This window comes from Lolium rigidum, chromosome 7 (assembly GCF_022539505.1).
Source record: "Lolium rigidum isolate FL_2022 chromosome 7, APGP_CSIRO_Lrig_0.1, whole genome shotgun sequence".
Lineage (NCBI taxonomy): Eukaryota > Viridiplantae > Streptophyta > Magnoliopsida > Poales > Poaceae > Lolium > Lolium rigidum.
The window spans coordinates 173,200,137-173,224,099 of NC_061514.1; the positions used below are offsets into that span (position 1 = coordinate 173,200,137).

Genomic DNA, 23,963 nt, shown 5'->3' on the forward strand with positions numbered 1-23,963 from the left:
CCTGCAGCACATGGAACAACTTGCTCCACTTGGGATCCATTATCCTCCAAGAACACCACATCACAAGATACTTCAATAGCCCCACTGGACTTGTTGTAGTATCTATAGGCGTGGGAGCTCTCCGCATATCCAACAAATGTGCCCTCTATAGTTCTAGTTTCAAATTTACCGAGCTTCCCTTTGTTGTTCTTAACAAGACATTTGCATCCAAAGACACGAATGTACATGACATTAGGCTTGTTACCTGTGAGAAGCTCGTATGGAGTTTTATTATGTAGGGGGCGGAGAAAGAGCCGGTTGGAGTAGTGAACAACTATAGAGATGGCTTCTACCCAAAAGTTATGGGGTGAATTGAATTCACTCAACATAGTTCTTGCCATCTCAATAATAGTCCGATTCTTCCTTTCAACAACACCATTTTGTTGAGGGGTGTATGGAGCTGAAAACTCATGCTTGATGCCCTCATCATCAACAAACTCTTGCATAGTGTAGTTCTTGAACTCGGTGCCATTGTCGGTCCTTATCGCCTTGATCTCAGATTCATACATATGTTGAGCCTTCTTGGCGAAGATGATGAACTCTCTATAGGTCTCGTCCTTAGACTTAAGGGAAAAGACCCAAGAGTACCTTGAGTAATCATCAACAATGACTAGTCCGTACTTGCTCCCACCAATAGTATCATAATGTGATGGCCCAAAGAGATCCAAGTGAAGGAGCTCCAAAGGCCTAGAAGAGGTGACTATACTCTTGATAGGATGTCTCTTCTTGAATTGTTTTCCAGCTACACATGCACTGCAAACACGATCTTTCTCAAACGAAATGCTGGTTAGTCCAACAATGTGCTCACCCTTTAGGAGTTGTTTAAGATTTCTCATATTGACATGACCAAGGCGGCGATGCCACAACCAACCTTCGTCATGTTTGGCCGCCATTAGACATGTGGAGAGAGAGGGGCTCTCTTTCTAGAGGTCAACCACGTAAAGGTTGTTCTCCACATATCCAACAAGGACCAATTTGAGGTTATCACTCCTAAGGACTTTCACACAATAATTAGTAAAATATGAATTATAGTCGACATCTGCAAGATGATATATAGAAAGCAAATTATAGCCAAGGGATTCAACAAGCATGACTGTCTCAAGGCACAAGTCCTTAGAGATTGCCACCTTGCCATACCTAAGTACCTTTCCCTTTGAATTATCACCAAAGGTGATGCTTGACTTTTTATTAACATCTTCTATGAATTGGTAAAGCACACCTCTTCCTCCCGTCATATGATTGGTGCATCCACTATCAAACACACATTTTGGACCACCGGAGGAGTACCCCTACAAAATCAAGTAGATGTTTTAGGAACCCATCGATTAATGGGTTCCTTAGTCATGGCAACAAGATCTTTTGGTACCCAAATTGAGTACCCTCTATAAGCATAGCCATTACAAGGTCCAATATATTTAGCATAAACATCATCACAATAATCAATAGATAAAGCATAGTGATTGTTTGGTCCCGTGCGGTCACCACTAGTGGTTTTGCCCTTTGAGGCTTTGCCAACATTAGTGAACTTCTTGTTCTTCTCTTGAGCGGGTTTCTCCTTATTGTAGTTGTTCTTTTTGTAGGGCTTAGGAGCATACCCAAGTCCATACTTATTATTGTTTGACCTTTGCTTACTCAAAAGGTCATCCAATCCCATCTTGTTCTTGGTGGTGGTGAACTTGGCTAGTTCTTTTGTCAACCTAGCATTTTCCTCAAGAATAGTTGCTTGCTCACAAGCTGATTCATTAGGATGATAGTTGAGACCATATTTGGTCACCAAAGGTTCAAGATATGTATTGGTCTCAACATGCAAAGATAGTTCCTATTGTAAACGAACATGTTCCTCAACAAGTTTGGCATGTTCGCAAGTAAATGAGGTGGAGGAACAATCAATATTTTCAGCAATAATGGGATCATTCATTGATCCAAGAGCCTTCTTGTAGGTTTCTTGAAGTAGGTCATGGTTCTTTCCAAATTTCTTGAGCTCATCCTTTACAAGCTTGTTAGCCTTTTTTGAAGCATGAGCAGCTTCAAGTTCCTTCTTTGAAGCATCTAGCTCTTGGGCCAATAATTGAGCCCTCTCAATTGTTTCTAGGTCCTTAACTTTATCTAGCTCAAATGTTTCAACTAGTTGCTTAAGACCTTGTGATATGCACCTTTCGTTTTTCAACTCTTGTCTTAGGAGATTGAATATCCGTCTTTCATCATTCATATGATATTCCATTTCCTCAAAGGACTCATTTCTTTCTTTGAGTGTGTCCATCAAGTAATCGAATTTGACAAGAGCATCACCACGAAGAGTGCATCTCACAAGGAATAGTTCTTTAAGAGCAGTAGTTTCTTGACTATCATTTTCTTCAAGAATGCTAGATAAAGAAGGTGGGGATTCTATTACCTTTGCCTCTCTTGCCATAAGACAAGATCCGACGGTCGTAGAAGAGAGAGAATCATCGGAGTCACCATCATGAGTTGTTCTTGCCATGAAGGAAGAACCAATATCATTTAGAGTTGAGGACTCCGTGGAATAATCCTTGGAGTAATCATATGTGAAGAGTGACCCAGGTTTGGAGAAAGCCAAACCAGGCACCCCAGCCTCCTTCTCCTCAACTTCTTCCTCTTCATGGGAAATGTACTCAGCCCCAACAAAGGCTCTTCCCTTGTTCTTCTTGTATCATTCATTGATTGGGTTTGGCTTCAATCTTAGCTTGACCCCTTTGATAAATCTTGGCTTGTCTACCCTTTTCTCATAAGGGCACTCATTTGCAAAGTGACTATCTTCATCACAGTTGTAGCATGTTCTCTTCTTTTCTTTGGAGGGGGCATTGTACTTGTTTGTGTACTTCTTGGCAAGAAAAGCAACATCTGTCATAATGTCACTAGTTGAGGTCATCTCATCCTCTTCGATCTCATAGGCTTCTTCCCTTTCTTGGTCAGCTCTAGCCTTCAAGGCAAGGTTGTGTGAGGATCCATCGACACGATTCATTGCCATGAGCCTTTCTCCTATCTTGGCCATGTTCTCATTGGCTGCCATGTAGGAGACTAGATCATCTGCGTTCAGATCAGCTTGCTTGGTAAGGATTTGCAAGTTGAGTGCAAGGTTGGTGTCCCTTTGTTTGACGGCAATCATGGCAATGACCTTGGACTTTATGAATTCTTCATTCATTTCAAAACCATCATTGTATTTATCAATATCCAAGGCCCTTGACTTTTACTCTAAGAGCATCAAGCCTTCCATAGGCATCAGCTAAGGATTCTCCTTCTCTAATCATGAACATAGTTGCCTCTGTCTTTGTTGACTCATAGAGAGCTGCTTGGATCAGATTGGTTCCCTCTTGGAGTACTACAATCCGATCCCAAAGCTCTTTAGCAGAGTCAATGTTGTTGACTTGATCAAGGAGCTTACGGTTGATGCCACTTCTAATCTTGTCTCGTGTAGAGGCATTGAGTTGGCGGTTGTAGAACTCAGTGGAGGTTAGCCTAATGGGATCTTGTGGCTTCCGGTAACCATTCACAATGATCTCCCACATCTCCACACTGCAGCTGCAAATATGAGACTCCATAGAGGATTTCCAAAAAGAAAAGTGAGTTCCATCAAAATGGGGAACATTCCCACTATGGTTTATATGAGGCATGGGTGAAGTGTTTTTGGGATAGTCATGGTTGACTTCATGGAAACCTTCCGGAGGGACCGAAGCCCCACTAGAGGTCCCACTCGAGAGGTTCTTAAGCATGGCACTCATTTGTGCCATTTGGCTTTGGACTTCATCCTCCTTCTTCTTTTTCTCAGCCTCATATGCTAAGAATCTGGATTTCATCTCCTTAACCGAAAGGTTAGAATCTTCATCCAGACTGTCGAATAGTTTATCCATCTCACTCTTAAAGCTATAAGGCCCATAGAAAGAGTCCAGGCCCTGATACCAATTGAAAGTTCAGAGATGGTAAACCTAGAGGGGGGTGAATAGGTTTCTACAAATTTTAATTCTTTCTTTGCAATATTAGGCTTTACGGAATATAAAGGCGAGCCTAATGCAAACTAGGTGATGCAACCTATATGATGATACAAGTAACTCAAGCACGAAGGCTCTCACAGGCAATTATATCACAAGTAAGGAGTTCGGTTAGAGATAACCGATAGCACGCGGAGACGAGGGTTTATTTCTGTGTTCCCTTCCTTTGCAAGAAGGTACGTCACGTTTGGAGGGGTGGAGGTCCCACGAAGGATTTCCCAACGCCATGAAGGCTCACCCTATTCTCCGGAGCCTATCCCACGAAGGAATACTCACTTGTGGTAGACTTTGAGGTAGCCTCCAAAGCTTCACAATCTTGTCAGGAGCAAATCCACAGCCCGGATGCTTCCGGATCTCTTTTGCCCACCTAGGGTTTCCAAGGAACCCTAGAGAGCAAGTATCTTGATGAATACAGGGGGGAACAAGATTTGTCTTGGTAGAACGATAGATCAGGCCCTCCTCTATCTTTTCCCCGGAGGGATTTGAGTTTGGGTGGAGGAGGAGGGAGATCTGAGGCTTTTGGTGTTTCTATCAATGAAGTATGAGAGAGAGAGAGAGAGAGAGAGAGAGAGCTCAAGAACATCTTGTAGTGTAGTGCCTTACTGTTCAGAGGTAGGGGAAAGGGTATTTATAGTGTCACTTGAAATCTGGCCGTTGCGACTTGTCCACCTCAGCATTTCTTTGAGCAACCCGGTCAACCGGGCCTGGGACCGGGCCATCAGGCGCAGGGGCCGGGCCGTCCGGTCCAAACCGGAGCTGGGACCGAGCCTTGACTGGAGAAGGTCTTGTCGCGTAGTACATGGCCTCCGGATACCATCAGAGCAGGAGCCGGTTGGCGCCGGGGTGTCCGGTCCACAGCCCGGTCCAACCGGCGGGAGACCGGACCAGGCCGGTCCAGACCGGACCTCGGGCCGGGCCAGCACCGGGTGAAGGGAAAAGCTTACTGGAATGTGCCCGGTGTGCACCGATCCTGGGGCCGGTCGGCGCCGGGCCGCCCGGTGCCACGGCCGGTCTGACCGGGCATGTTACCGTCCAGGTGGTGAGGAGTCCTTCTTTATTTTTGTCGAAGTGGGGGGGTCTCCCTTTACCTTCTTGTTCCATTGATACACCATTATACCTATTTGGCTAATACATGAGAATAATCTGATAGACATGTATTAGACCAAATACTCTAGCAACGGTGTCATTGTTACCAAAATAATGGATAAGGGTAAAATACCCTTACACTTCTCCCTTACTTTTCTTTGTTCTTTGGCTAGAAGCGGCCATGTGGTTTCTGCTTTGTCACCCTCTCACGACACGTGGGGCCCATCTATTGGGTTGTTGCCTCTAGAGTGAGAGGAAAATTGTTCACCTGCCATACATTTTTAAGTGCGCCTTTTAAACTAGGGAGACTGTAAAAGTTGTTTGAGAGAATAAAGCTTTGAGGAACAAATTTTGACAAAAAGTACCAATGAAGTGATCTATGTGAAGAAACGACGGAAGATAATTGATACCTCTCCGCCAAACTTGATACTAACAAAGAGAATGTCAATTAACAAAAATATATTAAAAGACAAAAAAGTAAGGCCAACCATTATGCTTGGAAATGGTATAGACCAACACCAAAGTATCTGCTATATATGGATTTTGGATGCATCCGTCTAGAGACGGTTGCACGAGATACCTATAATTAGGTGGTTGGCTGAACAAAATAGAGCAAAATGTGGGGGATTTGGGAAAAACATGTGTATTTCATAATTGGGTTCACTATTGGGATTTGTGCGTTCACCGGTTTGGTTTGGGGGCTATGTGAGTGGCGTGGTTGGCTTGAGGAGTTGGCTGAGTGATGTACCGTATGTGTGTAGGGAAATAGAAGTTTGGTGGTACGAATTGGCAAACTGCTAGGTTCTTTAGGCGGTAGGGGCTGTGAGATGTAGCTCGTGTATGGTAGTGGTGTTTGATTAGGGTGGCTCTAGTATTATGGTTGGCTAGTAGGCTTGGTATGTTGGAAAAGTTGGATGATTTCACCGGAGTTTGACGGAATGATGAAGTAATGAGGTCAAACTTGTTGTGAAATGGATGGGGAGTTTATGGGGAAGGTGGGATGGGGGTACTTTTCGTGCGGATGTTGGCCAAAGTGGAGGAGCGTGCCGTATTGTGGTACGCATTGAGGATTGGTATGTGTGGCTGCTAGAGTGGAGATTTCGAAGATGTGGGAGAGGGTAGTAGTGGGTAATGGAGGCGATGTAGGACGCGACCTTCAGAGGTGGGTTTGGTTCGATTACCTTGCGCCAGAGCGAGTGCAGTGGATCTAGAAGGTGTGACGGCCATGTTTTCCATCGATCGTCTCCGTCAATTTGGCGATCTCTCCATGGAAGCTGTCCAATACGGCCTGCGAGTCCTCGCGTTGGGTGTAGAGGCGACGACTGGTGTTGAGCACCTCATGGGGAAGTGATACGTCTCCGACGTATCGATAATTTCTTATGTTCCATGCCACATTATTGATGATATCTACATGTTTTATGCATACTTTATGTCATATTTATGCGTTTTCCGGAACTAACCTATTGACGAGATGCCGAAGGGCCGATTCTTGTTTTCTGCTGTTTTTGGTTTCGAAATCCTAGTAAGGAAATATTCTCGGAATCGGACGAAATCAACGCCCGGCATCCTATTTTTCCACGAAGCTTCCGAACACCCGAGAGCCGCCGGAGAGGGGCCACGGGGCCACCGGATGACACCCGGCGCGGCCGGAGGGGGCCGCGCCCCTGTTGTGTCGTCGCCTCGTCGGCCCTCCGACTCCGCCTCTTCGCCTATATAAAGGTCCACGACCTAAAACATCGAGACGGAAAAGCCACGGTACGAGAAACCTTCCGGAGCCGCCGCCATCGCGAAGCCAAGATCCGGGGACAGGATTCTCTGTTCCGGCACGCCGCCGGGACGGGAAGTGCCCCGGAAGGCTCCTCCATCGACACCACTGCCATCTTCATCAACGCTGCTTGTCTCCCATGAGGAGGGAGTAGTTCTCCATCGAGGCTCGGGGCCGTACCGGTAGCTATGTGGTTAATCTCTCTCCTATGTACTTCAATACAATAATCTCATGAGTTGCCTTACATGATTGAGATTCATATGATGATGCTTGTAATCTAGATGTCATTATGCTAGTCAAGTGGGTTTTACTTATGTGATCTCCGGAGACTCCTTGTCCCACGTGTGTAAAGGTGACGAGTGTGTGCACCGTGTGGGTCTCTTAGGCTATATTTCACGAGAATACTTATTCACCGTTATGAATGGCATAGTGAAGTGCTTATTTATATCCCTTTATGATTGCAATGTGTTTTGTATCACAATTTATCTGTGTGCTACTCTAGTGATGTTATTAAAGTAGTTTATTCCTCCCGCACGGTGTAATGGTGACAGTGTGTGCATCGTGTAGTACTTGGCGTAGGCTATGATTGTGATCTCTTGTAGATTATGAAGTTAACTATTGCTATGATGGTATTGATGTGATCTATGCCTCCTTTCGTAGCGTGAAGGTGACGAGTGTGCATGCTATGTTAGTACTTGGTTTGGTTATGTTGATCTGTCATGCACTCTAAGGTTATTTAAATATGAACATCGAATATTGTGGAGCTTGTTAACTCCGGCATTGAGGGTTCATGTAATCCTACACAGTTAGTGGTGTTCATCATCCAACAAAAGAGTGTAGAGTCTAGCATCTATTTATTTATTCTGTTATGTGATCAAAGTTGAGAGTGTCCACTAGTGAAAGTATGATCCCTAGGCCTTGTTCCTAAATATCGCTACCGCTTGCTTGTTTACTTGTTTTCTTGCATTTTTACTTCCTGCAATATTACCACATCAACCACACGCCGACAAGCACTTTTACGGCGCCGTTACTCTTGCTCATATTTATTCATACCACCTGTATTTCACTATCTCTTCGCCGAACTAGTGCACCTATTAGGTGTGTTGGGGACACAAGAGACTTCTTGCTTTGTGGTTGCGGGGTTGCATGAGAGGGATATCTTTGACCTCTTCCTCCCTGAGTTCGATAAATCTTGGGTGATCCGCTTAAGGGAAACTTGCTGCTGTTCTACAAACCTCTGCTCTTGGAGGCCCAACAATGTCTACAAGAATAGAAGCACCCGTAGACATCGGGAAGCCGATCTCGGATAGTGCGGATGATTGACGTTGGCATCTGTCTGATGGAGGTTGAGAAGAGTAGGGATTTTATCACCGTGTGCTACGTGTGACGGGAACTTGTGGGGGAATGGAAGGTGGTGCAACATAGAAGAAGGAGGGCAATAGTGGGGTAGCCGTGCCGTGTCAGGATTCGAGAGTCCTTGACATTCGAATCGACAAGAGGAGGGAGGAAGGAGAGCACCAATTGGCTTAGACCTATATATATGAACTTGGAATTAGAAAGGAAAGGTGATGAACAAAATTTAGGGTTTTTCATAGCTTGTGTCCCATTCACCCACACACCTTCTTTTATAGTAGTAACGAAAGACTCGCAAGGATATTATTTTGGTCATTTAAGTGTGATTACATACAACAAATGAAGATTAAAATTGACTAGTGCTTCAGTCCTATATGTTGAATCTTGTTGATAAAGGGCCGTGTAGCATTTTATGATGAACTGGCAAATTGTTCTTGATCGATAGTTGTGAGGCACATCGTTAGGCTCCTCACAAAAAAAAAACATATAATCATGTCCACGACACATTCTTATTCGTATTTTAGAAGAATCATTATCCTAAACTAAAATATTATAAGAATACAAACATTGTTTGAATTTGTGTTGATGGAGATTTGAACCTAACATTGGGTTCTGAATTCTGATGGATTGCTTTAGGATCTGACCGACCCTGAAGGCATGAAACACCGAGACTCTGGCAACCGGGACCACATAGCAGGGAGACGCAGCGGCACTCCCTCGACCTCGACTCCGATACCACAACTTGCTTCTTCTCCAAGTACAACTCCTCTCCCTCCCCCTCCCCTTGGCCGGCCGCCACCGCCGCAGAGGTTGCTTCCTCCGCTCCGCCCCGTCTCCGCCGGAATCCGCCATTGTTTGCACGGTACCACGATCCCCTCCCCGTCCCATCTTCCCCCTCTCCGCCATCTCCTAGATCCCGCCATGACAATTAGGGTTCATTACTTCAGTAGTTTGGATTAGAGCCGGATAGTCCCTCCATGACGAGCTCGCATCTTAATTTTGTAAGCGCAGTAGGCTCCGATTAGTTCGACTGTAGTCGTGGTCCGGTGGTTCTGTTATCGCGCACTGCTTGATTTTGTTCCGAGGATGAGATCTGGCCTCTTGCGAACTCAAAAGGGGCAATCCGTGAGGCTGTTCAGATTTATCAGTTCTAGGTTTTTCCTTCTTCATCTGGATTCGTTCTGTAGAGTAGAGTATTACTTTCTTTCCATGTCTTGACTTTAGGCCTCTCAGTAAATAAGAAGGTGCTGCAACTAGTTAGTACTTATTAACTTGAACAACTAAACTTTTTATTTGGTTTTGATGGCTGAGCTTCTCTTCATGATTATGCCTTCTAGATGCTCGAGTACTCTCTGTTGTTCATCCTGTTGGTTATCTGTTTACCTTGCCTTCCGAGCTTACCCTGATTTATTTTTGATGATCCATATTCGTTTGCGACAGGGCGTGTCGACCATGTCTGCGATGCAATCATCGTATCTTCCCGCTACCACCGAGTCGATTGCGTTGGCTCAGGAGGCTAAGGATGCCTCAGAGTCCATTTCAATCCTCTACCGTGTGCTCGAAGACTCGTCTTCTTCGTCAGATGCAGTGAGGGTGAAAGAAGTTGCCATTACGAATCTGACAAGCTATCTCACCAAAGAGAACAGAGCTGAGGATCTCCGGAATCTGTTGACCCAGCTCCGGCCATTCTTCGCGCTGATTCCCAAGGCAAAGACGGCAAAGATTGTACGGGGTATCATCGACGCTGTTTCCAAGATACCTGGAACATCTGAGCTTCAGATCTCGCTCTGCAAGGAGATGGTGGAATGGACGCGTGCAGAGAAGCGTACCTTCCTCAGGCAGCGCGTGGAGGCAAGGCTGGCGTCCCTTCTGTTGGAAAGTCAGGAGTACACTGAAGCGCTCACCCTTCTTTCTAGTCTTATCAAGGAAGTGAGGAGGCTGGATGACAAGTTGCTTCTTGTGGACATTGACCTTCTGGAGAGCAAGCTCCATTTCTCTCTGAGGAACCTGCCAAAGGCCAAAGCTTCTCTGACTGCCGCAAGAACCGCGGCGAATGCCATTTATGTTCCGCCTGCGCAGCAGGGCACCATTGATCTGCAGAGCGGAATCCTTCATGCCGAGGAGAAGGATTACAAGACTGCCTACAGCTACTTCTTTGAAGCATTTGAAGGATTCAACGCACTGGAGGATCCAAAGGCCATCTTCTGCTTGAAGTACATGCTTCTGTGCAAGATAATGGTTAACCATGCTGATGATGTTGCTGGAATTATCTCGTCCAAGGCAGGCCTGAAGTATGTTGGTCCTGATGTGGATGCTATGAAAGCTGTGGCTGATGCCTACTCAAAGAGATCTCTCAAGTACTTTGAAACCGCTCTTCGCGACTACAAGGCCCAGCTGGAGGAGGACCCAATTGTCCACAGGCACCTCTCATCTCTGTATGATACCCTCCTGGAGCAGAACCTCTGCAGGCTGATTGAGCCGTACTCAAGGGTGGAGATCGTGCACGTAGCGGAGATGATTGAGTTGCCCATTGACCATGTCGAGAAGAAGCTGTCACAGATGATCCTCGACAAGAAATTCTCAGGGACCCTGGATCAGGGTGCTGGTTGCCTCATCATCTTTGAGGACTCCAAGACGGAGGCCATCTTCCCTGCTACGCTCGAAACGATTTCAAATGTGGGGAAGGTTGTGGAGAGCCTTTACATGAGGTCGGCCAAGATCATGGCTTGAGGAGATCTTTTATTCTTTACTTGTTGTCTCTTGTTAAAACCTTACTTGAGATCTGTTAAAGAGTCCTAAGGACATGATATCATGCGTAGCGCCATTTCATCCTTGCAAATTGTTTTCTTTAAGCTAAATGTCTCGTTCATGGACAAGAAGGCACTGTTGCTTCTGCTTGATGGAAATACTGTTAACACTTGCCGATATAAACCCATTTTCATTTTTGTGAAATATGCAATGTTATGAATTAGCAACCCTTGTGAGTTTTTGTGTGCTTGTCCTACAGTGCAGATTCAAGTAAGTACATGCTTCGTACCTGTACTGAATACTGATAATGTGAGATTAGCTTGGCTCCTCATGATGCTGCAGATTTTAGTGGAGGCGTAGGTGGGCCCTAGATGTAAGCAGAATCCCTCATTGGGGTCAACGGTCAAAGGGAGGACAGACGAGACATGCGGGTGTGCAGTGCATGCGTATGCGCGGGAGAAGCGGCCATGAAACCCGCAGACCAACCATTCTTCCTTCCCCACCAGCCTTTATATAGCACCGCCGGTCACGATCCATCCATTCCCTTGGTCACCACCAGCCAGCCAGCCATGGCCGCGCAGGAGGGCAGCGACGGCGACGCCACCGCGGTGCCACCCACGCCCATGTCGGCTCCGGCGTCGTTCAAGTTCAACGTGCACGCGCCGGAGTTTGTGCCCATGTCGCCCACCGCCGCTGCCACCACCCCAATGTCCGCGCCGGCGGGGGGATACTACTCGCCGTTCCTGCAGATGCAGGCGGCGCCCGACTGGAGCTTCCTCCACGACCACGAGCCCGTCTTCTTCATGCCCGACTTCGCGCACGCCAAGTTCGCCGCTGCCGCAGCCGCCAGCAACAGCGCCGGGGCCAAGGGCGGCGCAGGTGGCGGCACCACCGATGTGGCGCAGAAGATCGTCAAGCAGGTTGAGTACCAGTTCAGCGACATTAACCTGGTTGCCAACGAGTTTTTGCTCAAGATCATGAACAAAGACTCTGAAGGTTATGGTAAGTCGCATGCCAGCACAAACGAAAAGGTTAACATTTCATTTCTTTCGCTAGCGAAACATTCAGACTAGCTAGTTATGCCCCTTTACAGTTCCCTTGTCGGTCATTTCATCCTGGAAGAAGATCAAGTCTCTCGGAGCAACCAACCAGATGCTCGTTAAGGCTCTTCGCACCTCCACGAAGCTTGTAATCAAGCTCCTTCAGAATTATACCATTGCTTGTTGCAGCTAGCAGGTTGATCGTCCTTCTCATAGGATAACTGAATTCTGGCTGCAGATTGTCAGTGACGACGGGAAGAAAGTCCGGCGCAGGCAGCCCTTCACCGAGAAGCACAAAGAAGAACTTCAGGTCTTTACAGAGAGTCCATATATATTTGGTCCAGGAATCATATGTTGTGCTGTGCCATCCCCAGAACTCTGAACCTTTACTTGTCTGCAGTCTCGGATGATCATAGCAGAGAATTTGCCAGAGGACTCATCAAGAAACAGCCTCGAGAAGGTCTTCAGTGTTGTCGGAAGGTCAGACAAGGCAATTCTCCACAGTTTGCAAATTGCGACCCATAACGTATGTACGATCTGATGCATAATCGTCCATTAACGATGTTATTGTACATACCCATATGTCAATCAGTGTGAAGAACATCAAGATATGTCACCCTCAAGAGCCTAGCTCAGCGAGGGCTTCCAAGTCGGACACACTAGTGAGTAACAAGGTATTTCACTTGCTCAACTCAAATCTTCAGCGCAACACCATATGATATACGTTTCAGAATCACAGCATCAGATGCTGACTGCAGAAATTGAGAAGTTCAGTGTTTGCTTACATCAGACTCAGAACAGTAAACAATTCTGTCCCAGCAAAATTACATTTTAACTTTTTTTTACCTCGTGATGTTGTCAAAGATGCATGCTCTTGTGGAATATGAGACCTCACAGCAAGCTGAGAAAGCAGTGAGTATTAACTGGCCCCCGTACTGCACATTTTTCTAAGAATTCAGATATCATGGGCTCTTCCGTGAAGTTAAAAAGACTAATGGGTGTGGCAATTCAGGTTGAGAAGCTAAACGATGAACGGAACTGGAGGAAAGGCCTGCGTGTGCGCACAGTGCTCAGGCGCTCCGTAAGAACCCTCTTCTTACAAACCAGTATTGATCTGCAGGCAAATGCAGCATAAGCTAGCCACCTGTGTTTTACCGCAACTTCACATGATCTTGTCACAGCCCAAGTCAGTGATGAGGCTTAAACGGCCTGATTTCGACCACTTTGCTGGCTCCGACGACGAATCGCCACACTCACAGATGTCCGACTCCCCGACTTCAGAAGCCGTCCACTCGCCTGAAGCTCATGTAAGCTAAAGTTCCAATGCCAATTTCCTTTCAGTTGTCGCTCAGGGTTTCTTATCTCATGAAAACTTCCAATTCCACAGCCAGAGGATCACCAGGGCGGAGGCAAGAAAGGGTGGGCAAGAGGGCGAGGGAAGCTGCATGTCGTGGCGCCGCACAGCCCACAGTCTGCTCCTGCCGGCGTGGTTGGCCACTTTGACCCATCAAGCCCTCGTCAGGCATCCCAGAAGTGCCCATTGAGCCCTAGGCAGGCTTCTCAGAAGTGTCCATTCAGCCCCAGGCAGCCTCCCCAGGGCCCCAGGATGCCCGATGGGACTCGTGGGTTCACCATGGGCAGGGGGAAGCCGGCTGCGTCATCCGTCGCAGCCCGGGCCGTTACTGCTCCTCCTCCAGCTCCTGTTCTCGTCTAGTTCAGTTCCGGCAGGTTAACGCTACATATAGTGTATTTCTGAGCGATGAACTCGGTATCTCTACGGATACAAGTGGTTGACGAGCTTTTTTTTTTGTTACTTTCCTTTTTTTAAGACCCTAAATAAACTGGCTGTTGCCGTATTCAAATGCAAGGTTGTAATGTTTTTTTCTTTTCTCCCCAGAAAGTATAAGAATTATTAAAGTAACAGCTGAAAGAATGCTTAGCGATGGGAAATGGCCTCCGCTTTCATTGTTACATGCTAGAACCGAGCAAGAAGTACTCGTAGTAATTCATATATCGTAGCCTTTTACGTGATCAAGCATTCATAATTTATTATGAGAAACTGACTTTTGACCAAAAAATTACCAACCAACTCGTGCTTTACACTGATGCAGGCAGATTAAAATTCACTCACGAAACATGTGAATTCCAGATGCCAATTTTGTTTGGCGACTCTCTCTATCACTACCTAGTGTGCAAGCAATTTAAATAAAATTTAGCCAAGAGAAAAGGTGCACACCGACCTTCATGAGAGTCAACCCTCAACGTGAAGAAACTAGCATGCATTGGAGTTTGATCTCACAAAGAAAGCTGTACAGTTCTACATGAAAATTTTATGCCAATCTATCATTTCGCATGTAGACAATGGTAAGTTCAATGCCTTTTTGATCTGGAAATAACCTCACTAGCATGATCCATGTTCATCACTTGTTTCTGCATGCTAACAATTTGTGCCTTCAGAATTCTGATCTCCATCTCCATCTTAGTTTTCGAAGCAACGCGAGCATTTTGCACATCTTCTAGTATATTAAGTGCATACTGCTCTTGTCTCCATCGAGGTATCTCTTCTGGTGGACCTGTCACCAGCTCCAGTGCACGATCTCTTTCACAAACACTCACAGTATCATGCAATGGAACTTTGATATCCTTGCTGACTGTAACTGGTTCCTGAACTCCATGTCGAGAATAATGCCCAGGATTGTTTGTATGTGTTCTGTTTGATGGTTCAGAATAAATTCTTCCCTGAGATTCCTTTATGTCTTTGAGACAGATAGACCTGCCACTATGTATTCGCCTAACATCTTCAATACTTGGTCTGCCAACTTTACTAGTCTGGCAAGGATCAGAAGCATATTCGCCATAGCTTTTTATCGGTTCTTCATCCGATTCGTTGTTATTCTCAACACCTGAAGGAGCAATTGTAGCATTCTCTATGGTGGTCTGCTCTTGTTCAGACGCTTCATCATTCTTTCTACCACCGGAGATTTCTGCTTTATTCTCTACATTTTCTTGTTGCACTTGTACCTCCCTTCCAAAGTCTAGTTGAAGATCCCCCTTGAACTCCTTTCTTGCAGTTTGATTTGATCCAGAGCCTTCAGCATCTGGTTTACCGTGGTCTCCCTGCTTGTTCCTGAATGAAATTTTATTCTCTGCCATATTAACAGCTTGTACTATAGAATCAGTCTCATGAATCATTTTCATGGTCCCATCATGGTTCACTTCACCACATTCAGGTGCATCTGTGTCAACAAATGTTCTCTCCGTGTTCTCATCTATCGTTCCCACGTCTTGCTTCTCCAGCACTGCCAGGTTCTGCTTGTTCTTGAATAAAATTTTATCCTCTGCAATTTTAGCAGCTTGTACCGCAGAATCAGACTCATGATTCATTTTCATGGTCCCATTGTAATTCGCCTCACCACATTCAGGTGCAACTGTGTCGACCAATGTTCTCTCTGTGTTCTCATTTGTCCTTGACTCGTCATGCTTCTCCAGCACTGCAGGGTTCCGCTTGTTCTTGGATGAAATTTTATCCTCTGCCATATTAACATCTTTTACTGTAGAATCAGTCTCACAAATCATTTTTATGGTCCCATCATGTTCCACTTCATCACATTCAGGTGTATCTGTGTTGACCAATGTTCTTACTGTGTTCTCATCTGTCGTTCCATTGTCCTGCTTCTCCAGCACTGCAGGGTTCTGCTTGTTCTTGGATGAAATTATATCCTCTGCCATATTAACAGCTTGTAGTGTAGAATCAGTCTCATGAATCATTTTCATGGTCCCATCATGTTCCGCTTCAGGTGCATCTGTGTCGACCAATGTTCTCACTGTGTTCTCATCTGTCGTTCCCTTGTCCTGCTTCTCCGGCACTGCAGGGTCCTGCTTGTTCTTGGATGAAATTATATCCTCTGCCATATTAACAGCTTGTACTGTAGAATCAGTCTCATGAATCATTTTCATGGTCCCATCATGTTCCGCTTCAGGTGCATCTGTGTCGACCAATGTTCTCACTGTGTTCTCATCTGTCGTTTCCTTGTCCTGCTTCTCCAGCACTGTAGGGTTATGCTTGTTCTTGGATGAAATTTTACGAACAGCTTGTACTGTAGAATCAGTCTCATGAATCATTTTCATGGTCCCACCATGTTCCGCTTCACCGCATTCAGATGCATCTGTGTCGACGAATGTTCTCTCTGTGTTCTCATATATCGTTCCCTTGTCCTGCTTCTCCAGCACTGCTGGGCCCTGTGGACAAGATTCATCAGACCCCCACTAGTAGAGAGAGAGAGGCTCGCGGTGAGAGAGGGTTTCACAAGCTGCATTACCTTCTCCATGCATAAATCCTTCGCTGTTCCCACATCACCACTGTAATTGGTGCTTGTGTCTTGCAAAATCCGCACATCTCCAACTGCTGTGTGCTGCTTGTCCTGTCTTGCCTGCATCTGCAAAACAGCCTTATTAGATTGAATCATAGTTAACGTAGACAGCTATTCTAAATGGACTTGCCTCCCCGCTGGTGCAAGCTTCATGATTTTCTGTTCCTTCAACACAAATAGCCTTGTTAACATCCACAGTACCCAGAGTGGTATTCACTCTACCATCACCAAGTACATTGGTCACTAAGGGCCTTGCATTTCCTTCTATAATTTTACACTCCAGTCCTTTTTCCAATATCTGTTCCTGTAAAAGAGCATGACCAGATTCCACCTATCAAAGAGGTAAATAAATTCCACCAATCAAAGAAAAGTTAGTATTGTCGGTACACTCACTTCCTTAATGAACAAATGTTCTTGGTTCTGTAATCCTTTGGTAGACACAACCTCATAAATCCTTGTCTCCAGTGAATTAATTTGAAACTCACTGCAACTAGGCAAAATGGCATCTCCTACCATTGTCATTTTATTGTCCTTGGTTGTAGGTCCTAAATCTTGTCTTTCCTCCCTTGTTTGTTGCTACAAAAGACCGATTATCAGGACTCAGAAACGGTATTCCAGGTGGAGATTCTGCAAGTGCACTCACCTTGTCCAAGTCCAAAGCTTCCTGGTTGTGAGTTCCGACTGTAGACCAAGCTCCATCAACCTCCATAATAACCAAATCATCCAATCCACTGTCTACTATATGTCTGTCTTCCAATATATGTGTCTCCTTGTTCTCACATATTATTCCACAGTCATGTATTTGTTTAATACACACTTCCTGCAAAAGAGAACTGTCACATTAGCTACCCGACCAGTTAATACAGAAACAGATTTACAAGCATACTCACATCATGTATGTCCAAAGTTTTGTGGTTGTCAGCATCTGATTTCCCCATAGCAGCTCCATCTGACAATGATTCCCTCTCATTTATCTTCTCTAGCACGTCTTCAACAACCACTTGCTTATGCTCTTCTTTTGACTCTATGCTAGCTGAGCTAAATAGCATCTCACTATCAACTGCATTCTTCAAAGGGTGCATTATATCATCGTCAAATTGTTTTCCCTGTGCTCGAGTTATTTCTTCAGGATTTCCCTCAGCATCTATCTTCGGGAGCGTCTCTCTTTGTCCATCCAGCTGCTCCGCTACAATAATTTCCTCAATATAGCCATGCATATATTCTGATGTCAGTGTTTCACCTTGATGTTCTTCTGCCCGTTCAACCCCAAGAGCATCCTTCGTATTCTCCTCGGTGTCTTTCTCTCTTAACACCTTGTGTTCCTCCCCTTCTGTTTGCTTCGCTTGGTAAACCTCTTTGGACTCGCCTACTTCTTTCTCTGGCAAATCCTTGCCATCTGCATTGGGATTTTCCTTTGAATCTTTCTCAACTGGTGCCTCGTCTTGTAGGTTTGCATGCTTTACTTGTGGAACTTTTTCATTATCTTCTTCGATATCTTCCTCGACCAAGCACCTGGCTTCACCCCTTGATGGCAGATCTACTTGAAGGATGCTGTCGAGTCTATCGTTGTCCCTCTCAGTCCCATTGGCGTGTTCGACTTCCACATTCACTTTGGGAACTTCCATGAGCTTACCATCAGTATCTTCCTCCATTGGCCCATGAGTTCCATCCATTCCTACACTTTCCAATTCAGAAATTTCTTGAACCTTACTGTCTGCATCTTCCTTAATAAAATCCTTTGTATCTTTGGTTTCTGCATGCACTACATCAGAAACTTCATTGAGCTTGCCATCAGTATATTCCTCCATTGGCTCATGAGTTCCATCCATTTCTATACTTTCCAATTCACAAAATTCTTGGAACTTGTTGTCTGCATCGCCCTTAAAAAAATCCTTCTTATCTTTGGTTTCTGCATGCACTACATCAGAAACTTCATTGAGCTTAACACCAGTACCTTCCTCCATTGGCCCATGAGCTCCATCCATTCTTGTATTTTCTAAATCAAAAACTACCTCAAACTTATCATCTGCATCTTCCTTCACCGAATTCTCCACCTCTTCCATTTCTGCATGCGCTATATCAGGAAACTCTGTCACCTTACTGTCATTGTTATTCTCTATCCACTTCCTAGCCGTTTCTACTTCTGTGTGGACATCTTCAGGAACTTCTCCAGGATCCCCATGAGTACCTCTCCCAGCTGATCTCTTACATTCATCCATATCTGCATGCTCTACCTCTGCAGCTTCCTCAGGTTTCTCGGTATCAAACTGTGCATGCATCTTTGCCTCTGTCATGTCTATATTCTCTACTTCAGCAACTTTGTGGTGCCCCTCATTTGCACCTCCATTTTCCAAAGTATCAATATGCACCTGTTTTGCATCTTCTACTTGTACAACTTCCTTATGCATATCTTCAGTGTCTTTCTTTGCTAGATTCAGAGGTTTATCCGCGTTTGTTCTCTTTTCAGGAAAACCCAACAGAACTGCAGCCATATTATTGTTGGTAACCACTTTCTCCACTGTTTGAGTAACATTTTGGTTCTCACCCATGTTGTCTTTTACCACGAGAGCAATGTATTCTCCACATTCTACAATATCAACTTGAGGAGCTTCTGCAGGCTCCCGCTGGATATCTTTCTCAGACATCTGATTGCTTTCCCCTCGTCCAATCTCTTCTACACAAGAAATCTCCCTCTTCTCCTCGTTGACAAGATCGAAACTGGTTTCTCCATCATTTATTCCCTGAACTCCAGCAGCGACACTGGCAACCTCCATTACGCATGACATTGCAACACATTCACCAACAACATTTGCCTGCTGAACTGGAAGTATTTCCTCAGCTAAAGCCACAGTCTCCTGAGGAATGTCCATAATACCTGCATAGACTCCTTGTTCACTCTCTGGCAAGACTTCAATAGAATGACTTGTTCCCTCCGCAGCCCTTCCAACTCCTTCTGAAACTACGCTACCTTTATTATCTGCTGCTACATTACCCTTTTCTTCTCTCTCTTCCATGACTAGAGCAGTAACTTCTTCAGGTCTATTTGAAATCCCACAAGACTCATCAAGTGCAAGCATAACTTTCATCTCCAACTCCTGAGTATCAATAGTGCCTTCTGCTGCTGTATCTGTAGCATCAAGACACTTGTCTTCTGGAAGATTGACCATTTTTTCCTCTGGCGTCACAGCATTACCTCCTTCAGGTGCACTGGAGAAAATTGTGGGCTTATCAACTATGACAGCTTCCTCTCTATCATCCTCACTGCAATCAACATCAGACAAATAATCACTGCACTCTTCATTCTCCATACATAGTGGAGGTTTGAATTCTTCAGGCCTATTAGGAACATCAGGAGTTTCCCCTCTAACCAGCTCATTGGTATTTTTCAAAATCTCATTTCTCCATTCACCCTTGGCATCTTCATTAAATGTAGAGATTTCAGTTGACACCATTGGCGCCTCTTTAAAATATGGTTCATTCACCGGAGGATGTACATCACCTTCCATATAGCCCATCAAATTCACACCTTCGTACTTCGACCCAGTCAGCAACTTACCCCCTCTATCCTGATTCATGTCCCTGTCCTTCTTCAGATTTACGGCCGAAGTTGACAACAGCTTCCTTGGCACAAGAGGTGCAATATCATCCTTGCCAGTTCTAACACTAGCCAGCATGCGCTTGTCTGATGCATCATCATATTTTGGCGAGGATCCTCGTTTGCGGCTGCCACCAGACCCACCACCAGTCCCACTGCTCCCGTCCCTTGCGGTTGCAAGCCAATCCGACAGCTTTGCATCATACAACTCTTCAAGTTTACGCTTTTTATCATTATTAAGGGAAACTCGAGCCTTCTTCATCTTCCGCTCTTTCTCTTCCTCAGCTTCCAGGGCTGCCAATGTCTTCTTCACCTTCCGCTTGGAAACCTTACCTTCCACAGAAATGTTTCCTGCCCCAACAGTAAGATCAGAAGATGGCAGTGGCTGCCTCCACCACTGTGCGTACCGAGCCGTGACTCCTGGTTCAGTACGAGGGATGAAGATAGCTACATTCTTCCCGTCCAAATCATATGTCTCCCATGCAACCTCCGAGTCCTCATTGGCTCGGTGAACATCTCCGGGCACATCTTGGTCAAGTCCGAACTGCATTGCGACACGGTGCGGAAGGTATTGTTCAATGCAATCCATCCCCACGAGCTCACAAGCACGCAAGCAATGTGCTAGCGATATCAATTCGCCGTTCAGAGTAATATTAGTGCCACGAACCCACCCAGTGTGATGCTTACATGCTTGCTGACGGCTGGTATAGGGCTTCCACACAAAGTTCTTCTCTGAAGTGAGGACCTCGCGGACCACTGTGGGGTTTATCTTGTTGCTCACATCATGCCAGCGAGCGGCTCTCGGCTCGCCATCCTTGATGGGGTTGGCCTTTCCATCACAGAGTACAGGGAACCGCTCCCACATCCATAACTGAAGGATGTAGAGGGGCGCATGAACTGACAGGGGAGGCAGCAACTCCCCATTGCCGCCGAATGCAGCAGCAGCCACCAAGTAAGTCTTGATCTCACGCAGGTCCTGGTACAGCGACGCGAGCACGGCTGGCCCAAGCGCGACGCGGTCACCGCGCGCCATGCGGACAGCAAGCGGGAAGAGGGACTGGCGCATGGTGGACTCCGGGTGGCCCGGGAGCACGAAGCGGTTGAGCCAGAGCGCGAGGAAGGCGGCGTGCTCTATGCCGGTTTCCATGTCCGTGCCCGTGAGGAAGTGCTTCAGCCAGGCGGCGTGGTGCGCCTTCTTGCAGGCGCTCCGGTTGAGGTCGAGACGCACCCCGTTGAGCGCCTCCTCGTCGGAGCCCCACTGGCGCGGCAGCGGCGCGGGCACGGGGGAGCCGTCGGCGGGGAAGCCCCCGAGCACGGCGGCGTCCTCGAGCGTGACGGTGGCCTCGCCCCACGGGAAGGCGAAGGTGTTGGTGGCCGGGGACCAGAAGGAGGCGAGGTGGAGGACGGCGGAGGCGTCCCGCTTGAACCTGTATGTGGAGGCGAGGACGGCGTCGAGGATCCCGAGTTCCCGCCAGAGGCGCCCGTGGATCGGGCGCAGCTTGGCGACCCAGAGCTCCCAGTGACGCGGGGCGCCTTGCCAGCCCCTGAAGGCGACGCGGAACTCGGCGGCGGCGACGGCGGACGGAGGGGGAGGCGGCCGGAACGGGGGCGGGCCAGGAGCGCGGGCGAGAGGGGGGAGAACGTGGGCCAGGCGGCGCTTTCCGACGCCGCCGTCCGACTGCATGTCCATAGGGAGCTCCTGGACGAGAAGGAGCTCGTCGGAGGAGGACATGGCGGCGGCGACGGTGACGCCCCTTAGAAGATTCGTGGGTTTAGTGTGGGGGATTAGATCAGTGGATAGATCAGAGGATGTGCCATCTGTTCTTCGTCGTCGTCGCCATCGCCGTCGCCGTCGTCAATGACTGAATTCCTCTCTCCTCACAGACTCACGGCGGACGGCACCAGTCTTCTTCCTCCTCCTCCTGGGTAATGGTGCCATTGGGGCGCGCTTTCAATTTCCTCTTTAATCTGTCAGAAAAGGAATCTTTTTACATGAAAGATGATATTCCTATTTATCATTTCCTTATTTTCGTTCTGGAATGCTAATGCGTGGTGATTTGGATAATCTTTCTCATTTGTGGGAGCAACATAAAACGAATGAAACTATCCCTACACAAATGTTTTTTCATGTTCTTTTTCTTGAGATCGTTTTTTCATGTTCTTATCCACCATGGGGTGCTTGTTTGGCAATTAAAGCGAAAGGCAATGGGAGTTAACGTGAATTCCCAATCCCCGTCTCAATTACCTACCCTTCTCCAGGTAAGAGTTTTGTGGGAGTTTACCACGTGAATTTCCTCTCCAATTCCCTAGCTAAGTCTCATTCCATCCAAACAATCGGTGGATTAAAACTCCATATCTATCTATCTATACCTAATAATAAAGGAGAATGCAGGTTTCTGCCAAAATTTTCGTCCAACATTTTTTAGGACGATTTTGCCCTCCCACCAAAATACATAATACTGCAATTGCCACAGCCTGTACCGGTTCGCTTATTCTCTTTCTTCCCACAGGACCGAATTTCTCCTCCACCCGAAATTGGAGTCGTTCTTCCCCAACCGGCCGCCAGCACGCGATCTCCGGCGAGCCGCGCCACCAGCCTCCTCCTGCGGAAAGAACGGAACCACCCGTGGCCGATCTACCTTCTCCAAGTGCAGGTTCGTTCGGGTGGTCGAGATCCCGTCTCGTGTCTCTCTCGATTTGGTCGCCGCCACCCCTGGATTTGCCGCCGTCGATCTGCTTCCATGCGTAGGGCGCCAAACTTCAAGCAAGGCAGCGCTCATAGACGCACGATATGGTATTACTGAAAAATGGAGCTGAGTGGCCGTGAGCCAACCAAAGATCTGTCCCTGCTACCTCACGACCGCTGTTGATTTTTTTCACCGGCACAAACAGCAAGAGCTGCAAAACGCGGGGTTCGTGTCGCATGGATGTGTAGTTACTTGCGGTTGATGCCTGATGATAAGGCGCTGGGCTGGCGTCGCCCGTTCTGGCGGCCCAAGCAGCCTGCTCCATCAAATATCGGATAGCTGCAAACAGTCCCATAAAATTATAGTCCCACCTCGCTATCTTATTCAGACATCAAGCTGTTTATATACGTTCATAAATTGCAATTTGCCAGGAAGTCAACGAGTCTTCTCCAAAATAAGGAGCTGCCTGATGGAGTCTCTGCATGAGCTAATTGGAGAATTAAACGGACGAGACTGAACGGAAGGGGGATTGCGTGGGGGCTGCCCACGAATTTGCGGAAAGAGGAAGAATGAATCTCACGGACTGAGAGAATTCCACGCTGAGGAAAGAGGAAAAAGGAGACATGCCGCCGCCGGGGATGAGGACGGCATGGAATAGGAGCTCGAAGGGGGTCTTCAACCTGTTAGGGCTTGGTCTGAGGTGGCACAGGTGAGCAACGAGGGATGTACGATTTCCAGAATCAGCAAACCGCCTAAGAATCGTGAGAGGAATAGGGATCCGAGCTCTCCCAATGGGAATAGGCTGCGCCGAGAGGAAAATCCCGTCGCGTGCCGTGTTCCCTTGCGCTTGCGCTAGGGCAGAGGGGCTTGGGCACTTGGAGTTGGGAGGCCCGACTGCGGGAGGTGGGTTTTTCTTACCTTACCTTTTTTTTCCACTGTACTGTATCACTACATCTGCACGACCAGCAGTCCTCCTGCGAACGGCTAAGGGCCACGGCTAGATATGAGTTTAATTCTCCAGCCTAGGACTATTCCTGTACAAGAGCTGGAGAGTCACCAACTGCCATTCACCGATCATCTTGCGGCCAAGAGAAGAAGACAACAGTACACCCACGGTGGTTTCAAACATGATATTAGCACAACTATAATGTACTTCTCTCAGTTCACATGTGTCATCATAAATTTTGTCGACCACTTCTCTCGTGATCGTGTCAAATATCAATAGCAATGTAATTGGCAGTTAAAAGACATATGAGTCAAATAACAAATATCACAA

The 23,963-nt window shown here is 46.8% G+C and overlaps 3 protein-coding genes across 3 annotated transcripts; 2 read left to right on the plus strand and 1 right to left on the minus strand.

Moving 5' to 3' along the window:
- Positions 1–8,987: 8,987 nt before the first annotated feature.
- LOC124670487 (26S proteasome non-ATPase regulatory subunit 11 homolog) lies at positions 8,988–11,222 on the plus strand. The gene is made up of 2 exons (XM_047206981.1): positions 8,988–9,109; positions 9,688–11,222. Exon 2 carries the CDS (start codon positions 9,700–9,702, stop codon positions 10,975–10,977), a length of 1,278 nt encoding a protein of 425 aa, XP_047062937.1. The 5' UTR covers positions 8,988–9,109; positions 9,688–9,699; the 3' UTR covers positions 10,978–11,222.
- A 240-nt stretch (positions 11,223–11,462) lies between these two features.
- Positions 11,463–13,956, plus strand: LOC124672293 (la-related protein 6C-like). Its single transcript, XM_047208546.1, has 9 exons — positions 11,463–11,997; positions 12,089–12,183; positions 12,274–12,345; positions 12,436–12,515; positions 12,628–12,709; positions 12,900–12,947; positions 13,048–13,116; positions 13,217–13,342; positions 13,423–13,956. Exons 1-9 carry the CDS (start codon positions 11,463–11,465, stop codon positions 13,747–13,749), a joined length of 1,434 nt encoding a protein of 477 aa, XP_047064502.1. The 3' UTR covers positions 13,750–13,956.
- A 346-nt stretch (positions 13,957–14,302) lies between these two features.
- Positions 14,303–21,732, minus strand: LOC124672294. Its single transcript, XM_047208547.1, has 6 exons — positions 17,296–21,732; positions 17,049–17,225; positions 16,799–16,981; positions 16,536–16,709; positions 16,355–16,471; positions 14,303–16,274 (listed from the first exon to the last, which is right to left on the minus strand). The coding sequence occupies exons 1-6, from the start codon at positions 21,730–21,732 to the stop codon at positions 14,406–14,408; spliced, it is 6,957 nt and encodes a 2,318-aa protein (XP_047064503.1). The 3' UTR covers positions 14,303–14,405.
- Between the last annotated feature and the right edge of the window lie 2,231 nt (positions 21,733–23,963).

Bases quoted from the DNA above. Each gene is read 5' to 3' on its own strand.
- LOC124672294 (XM_047208547.1), bottom strand. From the start codon at position 21,732: ATGTCCTCCTCCGACGAGCTCCTTCTCGTCCAGGAGCTCCCTATGGAC. The intron at 16,982-17,048 runs GTGAGTGCACTT...GGTCTTTTGTAG, and splicing joins AAGCTTTGGACTTGGACAAG to CAACAAACAAGGGAGGAAAG. The intron at 16,275-16,354 runs GTAATGCAGCTT...TCTTGTCCACAG, and splicing joins AGGATTTATGCATGGAGAAG to GGCCCAGCAGTGCTGGAGAA.
- LOC124672293 (XM_047208546.1), top strand. From the start codon at position 11,463: ATGAAACCCGCAGACCAACCATTCTTCCTTCCCCACCAGCCTTTATAT. The intron at 11,998-12,088 runs GTAAGTCGCATG...GCCCCTTTACAG, and splicing joins CAAAGACTCTGAAGGTTATG to TTCCCTTGTCGGTCATTTCA. The intron at 13,117-13,216 runs GTAAGAACCCTC...ATCTTGTCACAG, and splicing joins GCACAGTGCTCAGGCGCTCC to CCCAAGTCAGTGATGAGGCT.
- LOC124670487 (XM_047206981.1), top strand. From the start codon at position 9,700: ATGTCTGCGATGCAATCATCGTATCTTCCCGCTACCACCGAGTCGATT.